This window comes from Aptenodytes patagonicus, chromosome 2 (assembly GCF_965638725.1).
Source record: "Aptenodytes patagonicus chromosome 2, bAptPat1.pri.cur, whole genome shotgun sequence".
Lineage (NCBI taxonomy): Eukaryota > Metazoa > Chordata > Aves > Sphenisciformes > Spheniscidae > Aptenodytes > Aptenodytes patagonicus.
The window spans coordinates 169,223,853-169,249,054 of NC_134950.1; the positions used below are offsets into that span (position 1 = coordinate 169,223,853).

Genomic DNA, 25,202 nt, shown 5'->3' on the forward strand with positions numbered 1-25,202 from the left:
AGTTCACATCTCACGATTATACCCCCCCACACACATTTCCCCCGTTACATCCGTGGCTAAACACACACAGAGCCCTCCTCCAAAATATAAGGGGAGGGGAAAAATATTCCCGCTGCAATTGAGTAAATGCTATGTGAAATCTGACTACCAATGCTGATCTCTAATGTTTTTTAATATGTATAGTCAGAACTGCAGAGTTTATTTTGATTTATTAAATATTTTAGATTCGACTGTATTCAGTCAACTCCCTACTGATTAAAATGAGATCCCCCCCCAAATGCTGTAGGCTGATGGAAGACTTTAGAAAATTTGCATTTCTAACAGTTTGTTGCCTTCTTTTACTAGCAGTTGAAGTAAAGAAAAACACTTCTACATTTCAAGGGGATTTATAAGACCATTGTTACTCAACTCTGTGAAATAATTCAAAGTGTGTATCATATCTGTGTGACAGAAGGACGTAAAAAACCAATATGCAACATATAAGAGCTTTCAGAACAAACTTACCAATCTGTAACTGGTTCTGGCTTGCTTGGCTCCTCTAAAATGCTTGACACTAGCCCAAACATATCAGGGCCATTGCCAGAATAAGAAAGATTTATTGGTGCCCTGAAAAAAAAAAAAGCCTAAATAAAAGTCTTTTTCTCCTAAACAAAACAGGCAGAAGGAAAAGTAAAGCATTAAACCTTTAATTTATTTTAGCAGCATCTGCTAAGTGTTCTGAATTTAATGTATCCTCAGCACCCATATATAGAAATCTCTTCCTGCATTCGTGAATTCTATAGCCTAAATGAAGTAGAACAATTTTCCTAACTTCTTGCTTCTCCAGAGACTTCCCAAGCCGTTATGTGAAGAGACAGGAGCAGCAAAAAATTTTCCTCTCTTTTCAATCAGCATAACTATTTTATCGACATTTCTTCAAATCTTGACTGTCTCCTTTAGAGGATAAATATGATCAATCTTCTCAAAATCTTGAGGATTCTAATTTATCTACTTCCATAATTCAAGAACTATTATTTTCATCTCCAAAAAAAAATTAATTTATACTTAAGTCAAACCACTTTTTAATCCCCTTTTAGAAAGGAGTTGGTCAAAACTTTGAAATATCCCTGATAAATACCAAAGGCGTTAAACCATCACTACTCTTACACAAGCCCAACTTTTATCTTTTACTTCAGGTGCAAAATGAGATCTTTACAGAGCTGTCTGTAATGACACCTAACTCTAACTCAGAAGTTAATTAAAACATAACACTGTTAAGACCTCCTCCTCTCCAACATGGGTTGTTTTGCTTCAATAAATTTCACTCATCATCCTGTTCTCATTCAGCTGATTTGTTTCAGTGTCCCTGAAGATCTCTCAGTCTTCCCTGGTGTCAGCTTATCCAAACAACTACATCGTCTGCTAATGCTACCACATAATTACTCATGCTGATTTTGCCGATTAACAGAGACTATAAAACGTGGGATAGACTATTGAGACTATCACCTTGTTAATCTCTTGCCACAGTGAAAATTAGCCACTTATGCCTTACCAGCTTTTAAGACCTCACCACATTTTGACTTCTAACTACCTCTATTATTTATTTCACGACCATTCAGTTTCCTCTGTAAGGAATCTGGTCTACGTGATTTTTTTTTTTAAGGATATAAGTGCAAAGATTCTTGAAAATGTTTTATGAATGTAGAACTGTAACTGATATTTGATAACTGGATCTCTTCTGTGTCTTTGTCAGATGGCAAACTTTTTTCTTTTTTTTTTTTTTTTTCCTTTTTTAAGGAGGCCTATTTACTTCCAATTTCTGCAACCAACTGGAGATCACAGATGAAAGCTTACGTCTAGACGATGATTTTCAGCAAGGGAGAGATCAATTTACAACGTGGCATGGAAATTAAAAATAAAATTACTGGCCATTTTAGAACTGCGGACAGGGCAGCAGGAAGCTGGGTGGACTACAAAAGGGGAAAAAAAAAAAGTCCTAGGAAAGGACAAGCACAGGACAGCAGCGAGTCTAAAATTGCCCAAAAAAGTTTTACAGACTAGACGGAAGTGAGGTGAAATGTTCAGCTGTTCCTTCTGGTACATACACCAGAAGCACTACAATGCAATTTGAGGCAGAAGAACCTGAACCCTTGACAAATTCTATTTCTTCATGCAGTCACTTGTTCAAACAAGGGACTAGAAACGCCTCCCGACTTGTGTCTCAAGCCAGTACTGTTCCCTACCAGCAATCTGAAAATTCTCGGTAACGTATCATGTCAGGAAGCATCTTGTATCGTAAAATCCTGATCCACCCTGAAAGGAAGATACTTCCCATGAAACACACTGACACACGTGGAAGAGAAGTCAACTACGTTCTTGTTTTCTGGTCTCCAAATAAAGAATCCTCCATCAAGAACAGGACAACCGAAGTTAAAAACAAAAATCCCAGTGTAACAGGCATTCAGTTTTCTCAAGCCCAAGGTAGGCAGCTATTATTCTTTCTGATTTGGTACCAGAAAACGCTTCATCTAAAATCCTTCGATTCTGCAGCCTCAAGCAATCATATTTTTAGCTCCTAGTGCCATAAGACAACCTACTGCCTACCAAGGCAGAGCAACGTAAAAAGAATCCATGAAAATAACCAGCACACAGGAAAGGCAAAACCATACCAAATTGCTAGTAACTACACCAAATAGAATAGGAACATCCAGCCCGGCACCAAGTTCGTGGCAGTGAGCAAGCCTGCCCCTGCAGACAGAGAAAGAACAAGAAATAGGACAAAAGAACCAAGACCTACAGCTTCTCAGCAAAATTTCCAAGGTACTGGTGGGAGGAGGGCTGCAGAAGATGAAAGAGGAACAGGCAGATGGAAATGGTACCTTTGCCACATCCGTGTGCTGTTCCGGCCGTTGTGATTAACTCTAGACCTGAAGCTGGGGACATGTCCACGGCCTTTGTGGACAGAAATTAAATGAAACTATTGCCATCCTTTGGAGAGAGACTGCATTTGAGAATATGGCTGAATTCTTTAAAGGTGCCAATAACTTCACCCAACCTAGTGCTGAACAAGAATGGATTTTCATCCATCATCTATGTCAATGACCAGCCGGAGTGCACGGAGCTCTGCCTGGGGATGGACGAGGAGCCGACCGAGAGCTTATGGGTCAGGATTAAAGGGAGGGCAGGGACAGGTGACATTACGGCGGGGTCTGCTACAGGCCACCTGACCAGGAAGACCGAGCAGATGAGGCCCTCTACAGACAGATAGGAGCAGCCTCACGCTCACAAGCCCCGGTCCTCATGGGGGACTTCAACCACCCCAACGTCTGTTGGAGGGACAACACGGCACGGCATGAGCAATCCGAGAGGTTCCTGGAATGCGTCAATGATAACTTCCTTCTCCAAGTGGTAGAGGAGCCAACGAGGAGAGGTGCTCTGCTGGACCTTGTTCTCACCAACAAGGAGGGGCTGGTGGGGAATGTGAAGCTCAAGGGCAGCCTGGGCTGCAGCGACCATGAAATGGTGGAGTTCAAGATCCTGAGGGCACCGAGGAGGGCGCACAGCAAGCTCACTACCCTGGACGTCACGAGAGCAGACTTTGGCCTCTTCAGGGACCTGCTTGGCAGAGTGCCAGGGGACAAAGCCCTGCAGGGAAGAGGGGCCCAAGAAAGCTGGGTAATATTCAAGGATCACCTCCTCCAACCTCAGGAGCGATGCATCCTAACAAAGAGGAGGCCAGGCAAAAACACCAGGAGGCCTGCATGGATGAACAAGGAGCTCCTGGACAAACTCCAACACAAAAAGGAAGCCTACAGAGGGTGGAAGCAAGGACAGGTAGCCTGGGAGGAATACAGAGAAATTGTCCGAGCAGCCAGGGATCAGGTTAGGAAAGCTAAAGCCCTGACAGAATTAAATCTGGCCAGGGACGTCCAGGGCAACAAGAAAAGATTCCATAGGTAGGTCGGGGATAAAAGGAAGACGAGGGAAAATGTGGGCCCTCTCCAGAATGAAACGGGAGACCTGGTTACCTGGGACACGGAGAAGGCGGAGGAACTCAATGACTTTTTTTGCCTCAGTCTTCACCAGCGAGTGCTCGAGCCTCACCGCCCAAGCCACAGAAGGCAAAGGCAGGGACTGGGAGAATGAAGAGCCGCCCACTGTGGGAGAACATCAGGTTCGAGACCATCTAAGGCACCTGGAGGTGCACAAGCCCATGGGACCCGATGAGATCCATCCGCGGGTCCTGAAGGAACTGGCAGATGAAGTTGCTTAGCCACTATCCATCGTATTTGAGAAACCGTGGCAGTCTGGTGAAGTTCCCACTGACTGGAAAAGGGGAAACATAACCCCCATTTTTAAAAAGGGAAAAAAGGAAGACCCGGGGAACTACAGGCCAGTCAGTCTCAGCTCTGTGCCTGGCAAGATCATGGAACAGATCCTCCTGGAAGCTCTGCTAAGGCACATGGAGGACAGGGAGGTGATTCGAGACAGCCAGCATGGCTTCACCAAGGGCAAGTCCTGCCTGACCAACCTAGTGGCCTTCTATGATGGAGTGACTACATCAGTGGACATGGGAAGGGCTACAGATGTTGTCTATCTGGACTTCTGTAGGGCCTTTGACACGGTCCCCCACAACATCCTTCTCTCTGAACTGGAGAGGTATGGACCTGATGGGTGGACTGTCCGGTGGGTGAGGAATTGGTTAGATGGTCACATCCAGTGGGTAGTGGTCAACGGCTCAATGTCCTGTTGGGATGGAGACTGGTGACGAGTGGCATCCCGCAGGGGTCCGTATTGGGACCGGTACTGTTTAATATCTTCATCAATGACATAGACAGCGGGATTGAGTGCACCCTCAGCAAGTTTGCAGATGACACCAAGCTGAGTGGTGCGGTCAACACGCCAGAGGGACGGGATGCCATCCAGAGGGACCTGGACAAGCTCGAGAAGCGGGCCCCTGTGAACCTCATGAGGTTTAACACGGCCAAGGGCAAGGTCCTGGCACCTGGGTCGGGGCAACCCCCGGGATCAATACAGGCTGGGGAATGAAGGGATGGAGAGCAGCCCTGCCAAGAAGGACTTGGGGGTCCTGGTGGGTGAAAAGCTGGACATGAGCCAGCAATGGGCGCTCACAGCCCAGAAGGCCAGTCGTATCCTGGGCTGCATCCAAAGCAGCGTGGCCAGCAGGGCGAGGGAGGGGATTCTGCCCCTCTACTCTGCTCTGGTGAGACCCCACCTGCAGTGCTGCGTCCAGCTCTGGAGCCCTCAGCATGGGAAAGACACGGACCTGTTGGAGCGGGTCCAGAGGAGGGTCACAAAAGTGATCAGGGGGATGGAACACCTCTGCTGTGAAGAAAGGCTGAGAGAGTTGGGGTTGTTCAGCCTAGAGGAGAGAAGGCTTTGGGGAGACCTTATCGCAGCCTGTCAGTACTTCAAGGGGGCTTATAAAAAAGATGGCGGCAAACTTTTTGGCAGGGCCTGTTGCGACAGGACAAGGGGGAATGGCTTTAAACTAAAGGGGGGTAGATTTAGACTAGATATAAGGAAGAAATTATTTACGCTGAGGGTGGTGAAGCACTGGCACAGGTTGCCCAGAGAGGTGGTGGCTGCCCCATGCCTGGAAACATTCCAGGTCAGGTTGGACGGGGCTCTGAGCAACCTGATCTAGTTGAAGATGTCCCTGCCCAGGGCAGGGGGGTTGGACTAGATGGCCTTTAGAGGTCCCTTCCAACCCAAACTATTCTATGATTCTATGATTCAAACAGACATTCCTCAAGAGAAGTTTGTGGCACCAGAATACAGTCTAACAAAAGGCCTGTGTATAGGTTTGAGGCACTGGGGCTGCTAGAATTTATTGTGGAATAATTTCAATGGCCAGAAAATTGAGAATTAAAAGGACAAAAGCATAAGCAAAGTTGCACTGCAAAGAAATCTCCAATGATGGATTAGTTGCTCTCACCGAGCAGCTTAGAGGAACTAAAATGACACAGCTGTACTGCTCCTAATATACTTGGGCACCAAGTACCCTAAAATATTACAAGAAAAAACAGAAAACAAACTTTTTTTTTACCTTAAGGACTAGTGCATATCTGCAGTGTCAGAATGGGTGTACACATGGATTATCATTAACAGACAAGTACCGTTTAGTTGTTTAATTCTTTGAATCACTTTTTTTTTTTTTAAAGAAAAAAGCTACCTTGCATTTGCTACCTTGCAATAACCTAAAGGCTGCTTTTAAGAAGAGATTGTACATTTTAATTAGTGGATTGCCACTCAGAGGTTGAACTTAGCACTTACAGCTAATACTAAAGTTATATGATCTTTTATTAAAAAAAAAAATTAAAAATAAACAGCTCTGTGACACTTCCCTGGGAAGACTAGCAAACAAAAAAAAAAAAAAAAAAAGATAATGGTATTTAGCTTCTTTGCAATGCATTTATCTTCCTTCACTGTTACCTTTCAGCATCTTGTGAACCAGTGAACTACCATTTCTCCCCACCTCAAACTTCTTCTTTCTTATTAGGCAAGTGATTAAAAAAATGCAATGAGATTGATATTAGAAACGCTAACCGCATCACCATCGGTGTCAAAAGCTGCTGTGCCAGTCTGTACCAACCAACCCCCCCCCCAAAAAGGCAGTATTATGTTGCCAGCACTTGGCATTAAGGTGGAAAGAAGAGAGTGGTAAGCCTAATGTGAAATCGTTTACGCATTTCTAAGGCTGGAATAGAAACATTACAATTTCAATTGCTGTACACAAGCCATAAAATTACTAATATGAAGGAGAGAACCAATTATTTCAGTGGGTATCCCCTAGTTTCTAGACTAATGAAATAGTCTAGAAAATAATCTAGAAAATAGTCCAGTGAAATAATCATTCCCTGTTCCTCGCAATCCTCGTATCATTCATGATTTTATAGAAATCATTCCTCTGCAGAGCTGACTTATCAAAACCGAAGAGTAGTTTTATTTACTCTCCACTGACACGGAAGCTTTCAAAACCCTGTCCAGCCTCATTGCCCTTCTCTGTACCTTTAATAATTTTACTGCATTATTAAGACTGGATGATCAGAAGCGTCTGCAATAGTCAAGACTTGGGCAGAGTGGATTTCTCCAGGGGAATAAAAATGTTTCGTGATTCAAGTAACAAAGACCCTTTGCATTCATTCAGCATCCAAAACTGCAGATTTTTTTTTTTTTTTTATATAAAATTGAACTTGAGTGCATTATATGAAGGGCACAGGACAGTAGGCTGGCGTATTTTAAAGAGTAGCTGTACGCATATTTATGCTTTCAGCAGCAGAGGTACCACTTACACTCGACCTGTGTCTAACACTCTCTGCATTGTTCATGTTCCAGGAAATGCTCTACAGCAGCAAGCAGGATCATTATGAGCTACAGTACTGAGGGATAGGAGGCACAGAAGGAGAGTGGGTTTTTTCCTTAAGTTTTCAATTACATATAGCAGTTTTCCATTTCATTCCCTAAACGTAGTATTCTTTCCAAATTTTAAAATGTTTTTACAGGTAAACACGCACATTTATACACACACAGACTCCCTACCTTTTTTCACAACCTCTATAGTAACTATTATACAGCAAAGAAAATCTATTGAGTTTCTAGTTATCCCATAAACTCTTCCTAAAAAGATCCGGAATCCCATTTTTTCTGCTCCATGACAATTTCAGTGTCCCAGAACACCACCATAAGATTATACCAAGAATGCTCATACCGTTTCTTTGTGCAGTCTTGAAAAGAAGTTTTTGAGCTAATATCCTCTCCACATGCTGACCAGTCACTATACAGACGGGAAGATTCTAGCGGAGGTGGCGTGCTAGTAATTGCTCCTAATAATGGGGAAAATAATTGAGTGTCCATTTTTTGTTTCTTGCTATTTACCTATGTTGAAAAGAGAAGGAAACATTTTTAACATTAGATGTTTTGGTAAATGAGCAGTAAAAAGCAACAAAGCAGACCCTTCCTTTTATATCTTGAACTAAATATTTTTTCAGGAAAATGAAACGTAGCTATGACAAAAGGATATAGTCTAAAACTTGCTCCCTCCCCTGCCTTAAAGTAGTCCAAATCTGACAAGTGTATGCATCTTCTAGAAATAAATAAGTAAATAAAAATTACTTACTATACAATAATAGGAATTCTCTACAGTTTTCACATTGTAGGTGTTTGCGTGTCAAGTTCACAAGCTCAGAATCTTCTAGCCTGTATGACTGGAAATGCACATGTCACAGGCATACGCATCCCTTCTGAGAAAACAAAGGGAAGAGCAATTACCCCTGCTATATCCCTGAAAACACAAAATATTCCAGCGAAGAGCCCAGTGTAAGCAGGGAAGGACATTTGTAAACTTCGTAGAGCAAAAGGTGGATGAGAAAAAACAACCTGTCTTTAAAAGTACTGGTCCAGAAAAGACTATTATAGATAAATGACTGAATTACCATTCAAAGAATAAATAACAGGAGATCTAAGTAACATGGGGAACTGTACCTCACGAGGTATCTCAGCTAGGAATGGCCACAACAGAACCTGTGATTGACAAAGGTTTAAGCAGAATATCAGAAACCTGCTCTGAGTTGGAAGGGACCTCCGGGGTCATCTAGCCTAATTCTCTGCTCAGAGCAGACCCGGTTAGATCAGGCTACTCAGAAACTTGCCCAGTTGAGTTTTGAGATCCCACCACTTCTTCTCTGGGCAAATTTTTCTCATATCAAACTGCTGTCCTGGCTTAAAAAAAAAAAAATAAAAAAAAGTATTGCAAATAGACTGGACCACCTTCTCTATAACCTCCCGTAAGGCAGCTGCACACACCTGTAAGATCTTCCCTTTCTCTTCTCCAGGCTGATCAGACCCAGCGCGCTCAGCCCCTCCTTGCACATCCCGTTCTCCAGCCCACAACCATTTTGGAAGCCTCTGTAGGACTCACTCCAGTACCCTTGTACTGGGGAGCCCCAAACTGGACACAGTGTCCAGCTGTGGGCTTACAAGAGCAGAACAGAGGGGATCCTAACAGCGCTCACCCCACCGGCTAGTCTCTTGCTAAGACAGCCCAGCATAGGGGTGGCCTTCTCTGCTGCAAGCCCACGCTGCTGATTCATGTCCAGTTTGACCACCAGGACGCTCGATCCCTGTTGATTAACTTCTGCAAGTTTTGACGCTGGGAGTGAAACCTCAAGCTTTCTTGAAAAAAACCCTTTTATGATAGAGAACTGAACTAGCTGCCCTTAGATTCTGATAAGTAAAGACATCCAGTCAAGATGGAGTACTTGTGGTTCTGAAAATACCATTTGGGAGACTCAAAAAAAAAACCCCCACAAACAAACCCAAAAAACCCCAAACCAACAAAACCCCTAAAAAACCCACAACAACAACAAAATCCAAACCCCCCAAAAACCCCAGATGCATCAGTAGCTGCAAGAGGCCGTGGGATCGGATGCAGACTGGAGCTGACTGTAGCATCCACCCCTGTGCTTTACACCTTCCTGAGGAGGCCAGTAACTAAAAACATTGTCCTAAGGAGAACATTTAGCAGCATCTGTTCCCACCCAATTCTAGAAGCATTTCTTAGTGAACTGAGGTTCTCATAAGCACAAAGAAAACCACCACTACATCAGTTTAAAAGAATCTATAGAGGGCATTTCCTATTTCAAGACATATTTCATTGAAGATGCTGCCTTTCAGTTTCTTTGAGTAATTCAACCCATCTCCCTGAAACAATTTCTGAATTTGTTTTGTGCTCTTGGCAAGAAAACAGTCAGCAAGCCAACTCGAAAAATAAACTTGGGGAGGGGGAGGGCGGGGGGGGGAGAAAGGAATTGCTTCCTTACAAATACTAATATATTTCATCTTCAGCCCCCAAAGAGCGCATTAAGTTGCCACCATGCTGCCTGTTAATATACGGACAGCAATGCCTGGGAGAATGGAAAGAAATTGCAGATTAAATGACTGGAAGTTCCAATACATTTACACACAACTAAGATCACTTCTGAGGCCATGAGACAACCCGGGGGTTGTTTGACGATCCCCAGCTTCACTTGGATGTGTCAGTCATAAAGGTTTTCAACAAAAGCAACAGGTTGAAAAAAGGTGATGTTGTGCACGTCACTCCTCTAGCAAATCCCTCCTGCTAGGCAGGTTTGTCCCTGCCCACGGCAGGGGGGTTGGACTAGATGACCTTTAAAGGTCCCTTCCAACCCAAACTATTCTATGATTCTATTCTATGATCTTTCCAAGTCTCTCATTGCAGACAGAGACACGGAAGGGCGCAGTGCTAGGAAGTTAACGAACAGGAATTTGCAGAGCTGCTGCTGGCGGATGTCCTGCTTGTACAACCTGGCAGCAGGAAGAGTTTTGAACGTACCGCGGAAGAAAGTGTAGTTAGCTTAATCAAAGACCCTAACATTCACAAGCTATGCTGAACTCGGGATACCTGGCAGCTGAGGATGGACAGCAAGACCTTTTTTAGGACTATGAGGATAAAATAAACTTCTGTCACATTGTTCATTGTAAATACAACTGGAATAGGTACAAAAAAATCAGATTCTAATTTTTAGCCAGCTAAAACAAAAAAAAAGCTCTTTCATCAGGATGATCAAACTAGCCTTGGATCAAACAAATGAAACCATTTGCTAAATCCTTTTTGAATAACTGCAGAAAGATCTCAACCATGTACTTATTAAATTCCTGAAAAGGCTAAAAAACGCAACGTGAAAGGAACCAATGGTGCTACAGTGATGACTGGGTCCTCATACTTAAAAACATCTAAACTGATCTACTAAGCTCCCATTTTGTTGCTTCTGAGATAAAAATTGCATTGTCACTAGGAACCGTATTGCCAACTCTGTGAGACTGGTGCTTACTATCAGAGAAATACCTCTGAAGCCCTGAACAAGCCAATAGAAAACAGGGGGTTTAAGGGAAATTTACACTGTCTGACTACGGCCTTATGCATCCAGTCTGTCTAGAGCCACTTTATAAGTTTTTTTTTTTATAGGTAGAGCTTTTAAAAAGTTATTTATATCTAAATAAACTAAAAGAACAAAACTTCAATATTGATCATTTCACTCTCTCATGCCCCAGCCTTTTAACAGAGAAAATGCTAAGTTAATTTAATTTTTCTCTCTCCCCCCTTTTCTCAAAAGTAGAACAGTACAATCTTGTTTACTACAAATCTTCAGCCAGAATTTGGTTTAGTGAAAGCTGTCACAGACTCAGAAGATCTCCCTTCCTGGGTCTTGTCTGAAGAGCTAGTAAAGAATTATTACCCGGCCAAGTGTGCTCCTGCCGTGAGCGGGGCAGAACAACCCTTTAACACTGTAGGGCATAGTGAATTTTTTTAATAAAAAAAAAGTTTACACTGAGGGCTTATCAGTTGCAATAAACTTGTCTTACACATCCAAACAATAACAGAAATAGAGGTAGTATCACCCTGTAGAGGCTAGACACGTATCCTGTAACACTCCATACAAGTACACTCCCAGCATCCATGTCAGTAAATAAAAAGAGACAAGAACAACTTCCTGGCCCAGGGACTAAATGGCACGACAGCACTGGCGTGATACAGGTAAACTCTTACCCTGCAGAAAAGGAGGAGGGCGGTACCCAAACTGCCTGCTACAAATGAGGCCTGAACCATACACAAGTATCAGTTAGGAAAGCAGTAGTGACCAAGGCCAACATTTTAGCAACAATTTAGCAGTATCACATGCCAATGCCTGGGCCCTCCTCTTAGTCTACTAGGAAGCAACACACCAAGATAAATTATGCTCCTTGGCTCGAGTATAAAATACTTTTGCATAGACTAAAAATAGAATCTGTAACGAATGGATTTATCTTTTACGTTCAGAGCCATTAGTCACTGTTAACGTGAATTGTGCAGGACAATGTGACTAAAGATCAGTAGAGGGGATACCTCACACACCCTAGATAAAGCCTCATCACTCAGCACTTCCAAAACACCGGAGACTGCCATTCTACCTAGTTAAACAAAATTTCAAAAGAACTGAGACGCTCTTGTCTGTGCTTTACATATACTAACAAGTAACATACATACTAACAAGTTACAGTAAACATACATACTAACAAGTTACAGTAAAAAGGAAAAAGGGATAAAACAGTGTGTTTTAATAAACAGATTAAATGTTTTTTCAAAAACATTTTTGCATAAAACCTTTTTTCAACCTGTTGCTTTTGTTGAAAACCTTTATGACTAACACATCCAAGTGAAGGTGGGGATTGTCAAACAACCCCCGGGTTGTCTCATGGCCTCAGAAGTGATCTTAGTTGTGTGTAAACATATTGGAACTTCCAGTCATTTAATCTGTTTAATAAACTCCTGCAGTTTGCTTTAGTTTCAAAATTCTTCACTGAATTTCAGATACAGTGATAACCTCCATAAGCGGCTTGGCAAAGAAAGGACTGCCTGCAGAGGCACAGACGTGTTTCGCTCAGAATTCCAACCTTAAAAATCAATGAATGAAATGCTGTCTCAAAAAAACAAACAAACAAAAAAAAATCAAATGACAACTCCTACAGTCTTCAGTAGGGCTTTTACTTCATTCTTTCCACCCCACAAATCATGGGAAAGCCACTGCTCTCACTAAATTACCTCTCAACAACAAAAAACTTACCAGATCTAAAACCTAGATATGTTATCTCGATGGATTTTTTTTTCTTTCAAAGCATAACAAGACACAGCTGCTGTTCTTTCCCGTAAAATGGAAATGTGCATGTACTAAACATTCTCCCTGCATACGAAACTGAATGCACTTTTTTCCAAGACATCTAACACTGTTATTAAATCACATCTTGTGTTCAAATGCACACAGAGGGCTTTTAACTTCTGTACAGAGCTCATCACAACTGAGGAGTAAGCAAACTGAAGCATTTACCAAAAACATTCACTATTTCCACAAGCCTCATTCAGTTCTTTGTATTTAGAAGCTCTTCCAAAGTTTCTTTTGTTTGAGGAGAAATAAATTAGTAGAACTTCATCAGTATAATGGTAACATTTCAACAATAAACATATATGAAACTAAATAGTATCAAAACTATTAGGCACTGATATTGTTATGGTACCTGCGACACGAGTCCTGTGCTCCACTACACACCAACTCATGTTTTGCTACCCGGCTCCTTCGTGCTTCTGCTTTGTCCAGGCTGCTTGCTAAAGATTTGCTGTTACTACACACACCGTTTCACTGCTCCAGCAGTGAGGGCAAAGACCTTGAGGAAGGCTGTTACTCCCTCACTCCTCTTCCTGCTATCCTCCCATTCACCAAGCGCCAAGCCAGCACAGCTGCCAGGCATGTAGAGGCAGATGAAATCTACAGATCTTGGTAAAGGACCTGATGATCAGTAAGTTGCATTGGGAACAGAGGATCCCGCATGGCAGAGATCTCGGAACTGCTGAGGTTGGGAGGGACCTTTGGAGTCAAGGCCCCTGCTCAGAGCAGGTTGCTCAGGACCTTTTGCAGTCAGGTCCTGAGCACTGCCAAGGATGAACAGGACAGGAGACGCACAGAAGTGCCAGTGTGCCCCCGCTGTACCTTCAGACATGAAGATACGAAACAAATTTTCCATGGAGGGAGGTTTCTGCCTCACCACCACTGCTTGGGATGGGCAGCTAGGAGACAGAGATCTATGATCTTCTGAAAATCCTCTGTCCGAAGATTTAACAGCACTGTGAATACAGAAGACTCAAATATTACTTCTCATTACTGGAAATGTTTTGTTTCATGTGCTGTCCAGCTAAGTACTGGAAACAGTTCAAGACTGCAACCGCCTATTCTGAGATGGTAACAGCTGCTGACAGAGCAGTGAAGGCCCCTCAAGCAGAGTGGAAGGAGTTTTAGGGATTTTCAGAGACCACTACATTATGCCAATTGTGTGAAACGTTTGCAGTGATGTTATGTATATCTGGGGTACCTTGCTGACCTACAGTCTTAGAGGACACAGACTAAGAAATTCAACAGGGCTTCACTCTCCTCCTGTTTGGATGTGAGAACAGTCTACAGCTTCTATCAGACTAACAATTCTCTGAAAGGATATATTATAAGCTAAAAAATAATGTAATCAGAGCTAAATATTTGCTTCATTACGTAATTAGAAGAAATTACTTTTATTGACATATACATAAAGTCCCATCTGACAGAAAGTTCTTGATTTTCCAAAAAGCAGTTGAGCTAAATTAGGAAAAAGCCTTTTTACAGTCAGTTATCCTAAAACTGCAGGAACTCACTGCTACAGAGCACTGCTCCCAGATGCTTTTTATAAACATCTATCACAACGACAGTAAATGACAGCACTGCACAGTATTATTACTTCTATACTGAGTGTATTCTTCTCTGATTTCTTGGCAGGATAAATATTTCCTGTTTATTTCTTGTTTTTCTTGGCAAGATAAAGCAAATGTAAGAAAAAGCATCGTTTGGGGTTTTTGACTTAAGACTTCTAATGACGCCTACCTACAGCCATCTTAATCTATAGCACACTGAAACAGGTTAACCCATTCAGAATGCACTGCTATTAATTCTCTGAAACTAGAGGGTATTTAAAAAAAAAATCAGAATTCTATAAATTGCCTTCTTGGGTTACCTGGGAAACTAACCAGCAGAAGTAAACAGGTGACAGGGATATGTAAAACACTCAAACCAAGGGAGAAAATAGGTCAGTTATTCAGATATCTCTTAATATCAGGGACAAAACCATAAAAACAGCAGATTACTGGAGACTTCCTTCTAAATCCTAATTTCATATCATCGAAAGGGCTTGTTGCAGCAGCAAAGGGCAACGTTCCTTTTCAGCAGTCAAAGAACTAAGAAACTTTTCTTCTGAGAAAAAGGAATCAAGTCTGTCAGACCTCTCTTAGACAGCTGGGTCAAAATCATATAAAAAAAGCACCACTTAAGGTGGGGTGCAGGAGAAGAAGTATATTTATGAGATGTTTGCTCAATATATGGGTTCTATAGCCCAAGTACCATTAAGAACACTCATGGGCTACTGGGCCATTTCTTTTGTTTGTTTTAAACGCTAGCATCTAAATACATTCATTTCATATAATCAAAGATTTTTTTTGTCCATGGTAACTTCCAGCAGTTGTTCTTCAGAAGACTTTGTGGTTAAGTCTCACGAATGCCCTTGACAAGGGGCGCTCAAAGCCAGACTGAATGAGGAACGGCTGACTTCCACGAATAGAGGATTACTCTCCTGTACCAACATAGACAGTGAAAGCTGCTCCATCTGTAATGTAGCATTCTCTTCGGGTGTTGGGTTTTTTTTGTTATGTGGTTATTCAGTACATTTAGTTAGAAAAACCAACATATCATACAAGTATTTATTTCTGTTCACCTAAACAAAATCACTTTTTGGACTCACCTGTGACTTGTAATGACCAGGGGTGGCACTTTGTTTGACCATGTCCTTGTTATCAGTATACAAGTTCTCTTCTCTGAAGTATGCAGCATTGCCGTGCAAGCAGAAATTTAGATTCTTGAGGACAGACTTAGCCTATTTAAAAGCAATTAAAAAAGGGAAAAAAAAAAAAAAAGCAATAATTACCAGGTCTGTCAAAGTTGTACTTATTATGCATGAAACTCATTTCTAGCCACCCCTTATTGCTCCTCCCACCATCTTTCCACATCACACCACCCACAGCTCCTCCAGTACCACCTACGTCTTACACATTCGCAGAACAATGACGACGTTGCTTTATTGCTGTGAGATCCCACATGACAGAACAGCTCAGCAGATACGAGAGTTGCTGACCACAGGTCACATGGAGTCCCAGAATGGGTAAGCCAGCTGTGCCGCGCTGCACCTAGAATCATGCAGGCAGAGGCATATCGCCTGACAAGACTCTTCAGCTTTATCCTGTCACATAGGCAGATACATCACACAGGACCACATCTACCACGCCAGGACGTAAGCTCCTGCTGGTAGCAGGATCCTGCTCACAGGCACACATCTGCCACAGAACTGAACATCCGTCCCATCACATGGTAGGACAAACAATCCTTAAGTACCTGGGACTGCAGCCGTTTAAGGGCTCCACTCCACCTTCAGACTCGTAGCTTCTGTCAACAGCAAAGGCAAGGTTGGCTCCTGCCACACACTGTCCAAAACCAGATGTGATAAAACCACGTTCCCAAGAGCGCTCAAAGTATAACATGCCGATTCTGAAATCCTATGCTCTCTCCACATCCACTTACACACGTTACAGTATAACCTCCTATACTTCCCCTGCTGAAGAGCAGATTATCACGTTGCCACTGCCTACTGACGTGCCTGCACTTTGCACACGTGCCATTTCTCCAATTTCAGCCACTTCCATTACATGACACAGCGAAAGTCAGTGCATTACACAAATGTACGGCTTCATCTTCACTGACACAAAGCTTTAATTGGTGGAAGCAATGAATGGGGGAAGGGCTGCTTTTACAACTAAGATAAATCAAGATGAAGTGTGCAACAGTCATGTTATGATAAATTCTTAAAACTTAACAAAGCACCTGCTCTTCTCCTAAAGTAATAAGATGATGTCAGACTATACTACATCCAACTGTGGCTGACCTGCTCTGACCTGCTGAATGGTAGAACTAAGGATTTACCTAATCTGACATCCAATCTGAATTCTGCTACAATGATTTGTTCAACCCACAGTCAAGTCCCCGCTCTTCTTTTTTCCAAGGGCCTGCTGGAAACAGGCTAAGAGCTGGATGTATTAGTTAACCCATTCTCGATAGTCACTTTTGTCAGGTTTCCTATAGGATTTCCATCACCATGCTGCAGAGAAACAAGCTCAGACAGACAGGAAAGTCTGCAGCCAGGAATGGGTTGCAAACAGTTCAGCGAAACGTCCGTGTAGACATGTCGATGCTTCTGGGAAGCGCTGAGTTTGCTGCTCTTGCGCCGGTTGGTCTCCAGTGCACGTACAATACACCAGCTGTACTGCAAGGGAAGAGCTGCAGCAATACAACCCTCGATGCTACAGAAAGCTCGGTGGCCCACACAGATGCGAAGATTAGGCTCTGTATCTAAGCTAAGATAGCGGGCTCTGCAATGAAATGACTCAGGTGCACACAACCGCTCCTAGATGCTAATTTTATGACACAGTTTCCTTTCAGAAGGGATGACTAGTAATATCTTTGTACCACCCATGATGATTTGTTCAGTCAACGTGTGCCTAAGCCGTTAACCTTTACTGGTCTTTTAACTACCTGTGATTTATTAGCTGTTCTTCTGTCAAAGCAGACTTAATGAAACCCGTTAATGATTTGGCTAATCGTTACCTCTGTGACACAATGTAACTATTCGCAACTTTAAAAGTGGGTTTCACAAAGCGTTAGTTGATATCTGAAACTCCAAACAACAATCCATTTATATCTCAAAATAGGAAGTACTTCAAATCATGGGAAACTTTCAAAGCATCGCAGGCGCTGCATTAGGCTTCACAACCTATGTAAGAGTCCAAACAAAGTTTAAAATTTACACAGCTGTTCAAAAAAGGTAAGAGTGCTGCCTCTGTTCTCCAACCAATACGCCCTGCTTCAGAAAATTGGATTTTCAATGGTAACTTTCTGTGGCTGTCACTTAGCTTTTAGGGGTTGATATAAACACATACTTATTGCACAACTGGTAAATAATTCATTCCTAGAATGGCCTTTTGGGATACCTTCAGGATATGAGGGTGCTACATTAGAGCTTTAGTAGAAGCCAATGCTTTAGTTACAGAAGCACTGCCAGCTTGCATTGCGTTAAACTGACAAATAATAAAAAAAAAAGTTTCTCATTGAGTATTTTAATATCATGTCCTGAATTTGTAAATAGTTTTATTTTCTTCTGACATTGTTCAAAAAGAACTCTAAGCAAAAAGACAAATGACCACAAGCACAACACCTGAAGGAAACAAGTTGTTCCATCAGCAGGGAAAACTGATGACTGGCTTCCTACACGTTCATGCCTTATCCCAAGCTCATCGTAACAGCAGCAGTTTCCCTACCGCACCCTCTCGGTCTTCCCAGTCCTTCCCTACTGATCCTAATAGCAACCAGCTAAAACCCAATGCAACGTGACCAGATAAGCAGACCCCACCGAATGCTGAAAGTCACGTGGAAGCCTTTTTCCCTGCGAGGACGCTAATCTGGATTTCTCCTCTGTGAAGCTGTCAGCTTCCATGGCATTTACAGAAATTCATTATCGCAGAGACATCCATCCACCTGTCCCGCAGTTTCAGTGAATTTCATGGATGGTTCAAAGCTTACCGGAGGAACGACAGACACCTTGGCAACGTAATCATTTGAAATCCCAAAAAAAAGCAATCCCCCCTGTCTTTCTTAGGAGTGTAACATCTACTCATCTTCCCATCAACGCTTTTTAAAGTTAAGACTAGAAACTTTAAATGAACCTTGCAAATAGCGAGCCCTCTCAGCACATGCATGGTCACCCTACTAATCTAAGTGCCTTCTGCCCCTACATATCCTGTCCCGTGGTGAAGACAGGCAGAATGTTTTCCCCATATACACATGTACATACGTATGGACACACACACATTTTCCACAACCTTCTAGCACTGACCAAACAGAAGCCACAGTAAATATGAAACTTAACTTTGAATTATTCCTCACCGATTAATGGGAATTTTGCTAATCTGAATGCCTGCTTTTCAGAGTAAAGCAAATAGTAGTATCTTCAGGTGGATTTATATTGCGCTTCTAGAGAGATGCAGTGTGTACACGCTGATGCCATCGTGTACAAGTCACAGGTTTTGCAGTTCCGCATGCTACGGTACATCTAATCCTCCAGAAAAAAAGGCGATTTGAAACATTACCTTAATATTGTAGGGAGATCATGAGGAAAGCCTAAAAACTTCCACCTACACTACCGGAGGGTTTACAAGTTCCAGACTCAGGTTACACAGGAAAATTGCTGTTAAGTCTAAAGACCCACACTTCTCTCTGACACACCTGCTTTGAACTTCTTTCATACTTAGGCCTATCGGCTTTACAAAGCTACATGGCAGGAAGTTTGTTGGGGAAGAGATTCCAGTCTGCTCCTCAGTTCCACCTTTGTGAAGCATTATCCCTGAAGCAGTATGCCACTACCTCTGTGAGGTACTTCTTCCTCAGCCAAAAAAACCCCAAAACACAGAGCATTTCTGCAATATTTACATTAAAACTTAGTGTTGGTGACAAGAAATTAAGCATAGTAAGCACTTGGGAGACCATGCGATATGGATTTATTCACCAGGAACTGTAGCTACGTGTGTGCAATTTTCATAACTTCAGCCTTCCTAAAGTTAGCACTTTCAGAAATTCAAATTTGTAAACGCCCCACTTCTGCAATTCTTGCTTTATTAATTTGAAAAAAAACAGGAATAATTTGCCAGTAGGCAGCTTAGAAATAAAGCCCTGATCTGCAATTCATTTAAACTATTAAAAAAAAACTTACAGATACTGGTTTTTAATGATAGATTTTTATAGATCTAGAAACTCTAACTGTGGTCCAAAGCCACATGTACTTTGAACACCGGAGTCCTACTTCCAAGTACTTTTGCATGCAAAAATGACTGAAGCCTCCTGCCCTTACTCTGGAGTTTCAGAGGACTTTTTTTTGTTTATAAAAGCCCTAAGACCCTAATCCCCAATTAAAAAAGTAAAAACACCCTTCATGAAACATTGACATGAAGTTGCCAGTTTTAAAAACAGCAAACACAACTCAGGTGCAACATGTCATTAACCAAAAGCTCAAATTTGGGACTGCTAAGGGAAAGTTTTACAAGGATGGTGAACTTTAATGCATCCATCACTAAGCAGCCTATGACGCTCAAAATATCTAGTCAGCAAATACAGGTTTAAGTACTTGAATAACACAATTCAAGTTCACCGCAGGCTCCACGGAAATAGAGGGGAACTTAATACCAGCTACCTCTATATATCCACCCTCACTTATAATTCTTACCATGTGTCACGCTCCATTATCTCCCGGTAGACCAGGGAAACACAAGGGGCTATGAAACAAACAGGTACGGAGTTTTTAACTGAGCTTCCGCTCACTTTACAGTCAACTAATCCAAAGGCAGCTTAAGTGCACGATTTGTAGATTATGTCCTTTCAAATACATGCTGCTGTAAAACAGGATTATTGTATTAATATACTCTCAGTATAAACCTTTTTGTTTAGGAATATAAAATTCCAACTGAAGTTACAAAATATTTTTCCAGATTCATTTTGACAGATGGACTACCTCGTACAATTTAAACTCCACTAAATCAAAATGTCTCTCCAAATGTATCTTAAACAAACAAACAAAAATGCCGAAATTGTCAATTACTGAATGTATGAAAACAAACTCTTTGAAGTTACAAACCGGCATATGTGGCCAAATAAATAGAATTTTTTAAATCAGCTGCAAATCATTATATAGAGACTGGTATATTAATTTCATTAGACTACCAAGATTAGATATAAAGCTACTTTTCCCACTTGACCTGCTCCTCACTTTGTGAAATTCAAGTACTAAGTAGGTGTCTTCAAGATTGCAGACTGGAGCAAACACCGTCACAATGTCATTTAACAGATCTAAACTGTTTCCAAAGAGAAATGAAAGGGGATCTATTACCTGCTTGAGAAGCTATTACATTTCTCAGTGAAAGGACAACAGCAAGTATTCCCAAGTTCCCCATCCACTTCGTAAGTCTCTCCTCACTGTCCCTATTAGAAGACTCTGGTGGTCAACACTAAGAGACATTCACATTTGGAGAATTATGGTTTTGTCAGGTGCGCACAACATGCGATCACTTGAAAGGCTGGGCACTGTCAGGTGAATAAATCATTACGCTTACTTTAAGCTACAGCATTACAGCAACCTAAGCAAATATTACACTGCAAAAATTGCTTCTCTGGATTGTTTTCCAGCTTCCTAAAATATCAGTATCACTCCAAGCACCCAGCATCTCTCCTGAACAACAAAGCCCACACAAGCCTCATCCCGTTGTGAGAATCAACTTCCACCGAGACAAACCTGCACAGATGTTACCACCAGCGATTCCCTGCCTGCATTCCTCCCACCGACACAGGCCACTGGGGAAGCAAAGGCAGCACAGGCACTGAAACATGCCAGTTGTACACACTAGAGCACTGCAGCGGCAGCAGCAGCTGATCCCTGTGCTTTCAAGTCCGGTGGCATAGCCCACAACAGCGCTGAAGCAGCGCTGCCGCCGCACCCCCTAACATCGCTGCCATGGGACGCACGCTGCACACCTCAGCTACTATACGCACACAGAAACTGTTGCCAGGCTATGGACAGCGTCTCCCCTCCACCCCTGGAAGCTGCAGGACAAAAACAGCAGAAAGCAGCAAGCAGATTTCGGGCTGTGGCCAAGGAAACGGCCCCTCGAGACAAACTAGCAGCGCTGGCATTAAGCAATTACTCCACATAGCTATTCCTAGACAGAGGAGTCTCTAAGCTGCACCAACACTACGAGAAACAGTACAAATTGCTTGCCCTTACATGTCACCTCATGTTTTCTTCAGATACACACCCTTTCAAATACCTCTGCAGCAACTGAAATCCTCCCCTAGTAAGCAAAGATTGCACGCTGCCAAAGGCCCTGCTACAGAAGTGAAAGAAACACCAAGCTTACATTTTTGGTCTTCTTGCTTTACAACCAGTCTCAGCCATGTAATGTCTGATGTCACTGGAGTACCAGTATGTGGAAGTACTATGGGAATTGTAGTCTTTCCTCTATTGTGCAATAGCTACAAGGTACGGGATCCAGGACTGCAAGCCTTAGGAACAGCCTCCTTCACGCAGAGGCTTACGGGGACTGCCTGAGAAATCCAGCTGAACCGCTTTATTTAGCCAGAAAACGCTGCTCGGGTGGGAAAGAAGAAAAGTATGCGGGAGGTTTTGAAACGCACCTTCTCCTCCTTCCCATGCAAGAAGTAATTTCTAAGCAATTACTCTCTTCCAACACCGTTTAAGGTGTAATCAGGAAACACAACCCAGTAAGGAAATTTTAATTGCTATGGGGTATAACAACATCGTCATAAGAACTCTTGTACTATTAAATACAAGTTCATCGTCTCTTGTACCTCTGGGGTTTTGGTCTCTCCACAAGAAAAAATAATTCACTGGAATGGACGTTTTTTGTCAGTGGTGGTGATGCACCTGCCACTTTCGTTCCTGTTTCCCCACTGAAAGGCATCATTTGGCTCACCCCTGCTAAGTAACTGTGAAAGGCTTGCAGTGTGAGCAAATCAAGCCCTATGCCTCCTGTAACACGAATTAAAAATAAAGGTTTTTTTAGTTAAAGGCTTTCTTCCATGCTAAAGTGCTGTACCTGACTTACCTTCTCCCCACTTTCAGTCAAATATCTCGTTAACAGTTACATTTTATCACCTTTTACACATTTTTCCTTAATAAAGTCATTATTTTCCCACAACTCTTTGCCTTAACTCAGACAGATGATGAACCCTGATTCTTTCCTCACATCACTGTATTTTTAATGCTAGAAAAAGAATGAAGAAATATAATTTAAGTAAATTAAGAAATCCAGAGACAATGGAACAGAGCCATTTTCATCTTTTTGAAGAAAACAAGAAAAAAAACAGGTATAATATAGTTCAGTTGCTGGGAAGCGTAGTCCATCATCAGTCAAGTATTATTATGGAGTCTAAAGACTAGAAAAAAAAAGAGAAAGCAGAGTGCTAACAAGTTCCGACTAAATTTTTCCAAAAAGCTCAAGATATCCTTCAGCAGACGCTTAAGTCAGCTGAGTTGAATCTAAAAATATATGTTGGTCACCCCGAACAATAAAACTGCCCCAAAATCCATCTTACAGAATATGAGAAAACTCCTACGACACCAGAAGTGTTATGGTAGAAATGGGAAAACCATTCAGCCTTAGGTTCTTCCACAGCTTAACGCAGGCAGACTACAAACAAAAGATCTAAAAAGCGAGGGGAAAAAACCCAACAACTTTCTCCAAAGTTTTCTTCTGTTCCCAAGGCATTTTCACTAAGTTATAGTAACAGCACCTTGTTCTGCAAAGTCCTTCCCTCACTACTATCGCTGCGGCACTTACCACGGAAAGCACTGCTAGAATACACTGCAGAGTGCCACGCAGCACGTAACCTTCCCCAAATATTACTTAAGTGTATTCCATATAGCTTTTCTGACACAGCAGTAAATAGGAAATGAGGTCACACCTCCCTAAAAACCTCAACCCTTGTTTACACTATTGCTATCCTCCCTCCCGTTTCTCTCCACAAAGCTGTAATGGCATTCGGAGATGGCGACTGTCTTCCTCCAGCTTCTCCAACTGTCTGATGTAAGCACAGTTTAAGAATGACAACATATATAAACATGACACAGGAAGCTTTTATACCCATTTCCACATTCAGGTTTTTGGAATGGCGTACTTGCACCAGTGCTGCCGATAGTACACACTGAATTCAAGTGTTTCAGGAAAAAAAAAAAGATCAAAAATCTCAAGCCATGCTCTGACCAGGGATTAAAGAAAATGGGGGAAGCCCAAACATTTCCAGCGTTATGGCAGCACGGCACTAAGGTACATGCAATAATTTTAGTGATATGAGTAGACCCCAACAGCTTCGAATGAAGTCCGACAGCAGAATTTCACACTTGTTTGGCCTGTGCAAGACAGAGGGAAAGAGAGGAAATCCAGACAGGAATCCACGAAAACAGTTTAGGCATAAATTATTTCCTGAGAAATAATGAGAACAGCGTGTTACAGGAAAAACAAGGGCAGCCTTTTCTGAAGGGCTCAGAGTCTGTGTAAAAGCAAAATACCACACAGGCAGACAGTTGAGAGAATAGTTTGAAGTCAAAATATAGGACATCTCATTGCTACCCTCCAGCAGAATCTGGTCCTGATAACGTTCTTATAAAGTAGCTAGAAGTAGTAGTAGCTACACCCTCCTCTCAAAGTAACATGAAAAAAAGCCCCCAGTGCCTGTGCAGGTGTATGTAAACAGAGTGTGGCTTCAGCAGCAACGGCTGTGAACAAGGGGACGAAAGCTGCCAAATTCCCTTGTCCTGGAAAACAGGACCACCGCAGGCTGTGAGGAATACGCTGTATTTGCGACTCTCACCTATGCAGCGTTCGGATACCTCCTCAAGATTTCAAAGGTTTCAGCAACGTGTTAACAGCGGGCAAACATACTCAAAACGTTAATAAAGCGAGAAATATCTTTAAGGACTCTTTAAACTTGCTAACTTAAAGTAACTCAGTGTGAAGATGCTCACACACAACCTCCTAGCGTCAACCTGGCTGCAGCAGTGCTAATTCATTCGAGTGACGATACCTTTAAAATAGCAGATTGCAGTGATTTTAGTAACAGTACAGTATCTGTTTATACAGTAGACTTAAGTATTAGCAGTCATTCTTCTGGGCCCCTCACCACACCAAGACAACTTTTTTGGCTTTTTACTATGATAGGAAATGTAAAAACCGTAACAATGAAATCAAAACACTGCTTCCAGGGAGGGGGGAAAAAAAATCAGGAGGGGAAAAAAAAAAAAAAGCAGCAAAAAAGAAGAAACCTCGTTTTTCCTGAAACCAAGCATTTGAATGTATTCCCCTCCACAGCCTCTGAAAGTGACTCCTGTCTCACCCTATTGGGATTTCAGGCTGTAACATTTGCTTACTTCACAGCTCTCTTCTGCTCTCCGTGCAGAAACAGCACTCATTTTTGGTGTGTCAACACCGCTCACGGCTCTTGTAACTTCCGAGCGCGCACAGATCTCTGGCAGGGTGCATATGACAGCCAAGTGGAAGACAGCCATGCATTTTCGCAGATATGTCCTTTATTTACATGGCTCTGCTCTACCAGCAGCCGCAGGGGTTCCCCTCTCTCCCCGCACACCCCGCTGCAGCTCCGGCACCGCTCCTCACAGAGCAGAGGCCGGTTCCCCCCCTCACAGAGCGAAGCGCCTCGCAACCTCCCTCCCCCCCCCCCCCCGCGCTCACCCCCTCAGCTCCGGGGCCCCAGCCCCGTCCTGGCAGCGGGGCGGTAGCGCTGACGCCTCACCTCCGCCCGGGAAGCCCCGTCAGGCCGAGTGGCCGGAGGCTGGCCGCTACCCGCCACCATCTTATCCTCCCTCTCTCCCCCCGGCCGTTGCAGCCGCCCCAACGGCCGCGCCGCCGGCGCGAGCGGGCGGGGGTAGGGCGGGAAGGGCGCGAGCGC

The 25,202-nt window shown here is 42.8% G+C and overlaps 1 protein-coding gene across 4 annotated transcripts in view; it reads right to left on the reverse strand.

The window, feature by feature from the left end:
- LOC143157259 (uncharacterized) overlaps positions 1–25,030 on the reverse strand; it is a 34,081-nt gene extending 9,051 nt beyond the window's left edge. Inside the window, exons 1-5 of one of the 4 annotated variants that reach the window (XM_076332062.1) lie at positions 24,986–25,030; positions 15,370–15,501; positions 8,120–8,243; positions 7,712–7,878; positions 505–606 (exon numbers count right to left, since the gene is read on the reverse strand). In XM_076332062.1, coding sequence (XP_076188177.1) covers positions 505–606; positions 7,712–7,857 — 248 coding nt within the window. In that variant the 5' untranslated portion in view covers positions 7,858–7,878; positions 8,120–8,243; positions 15,370–15,501; positions 24,986–25,030. Of the gene's footprint in view, positions 1–504; positions 607–7,711; positions 7,879–8,119; positions 8,244–15,369; positions 15,502–21,012; positions 21,072–21,634; positions 21,682–24,985 lie in introns of those variants that run through there. The other 3 variants (XM_076332065.1, XM_076332061.1, XM_076332064.1) reach the window with 3 other exon arrangements.
- Positions 25,031–25,202: the final 172 nt, after the last annotated feature.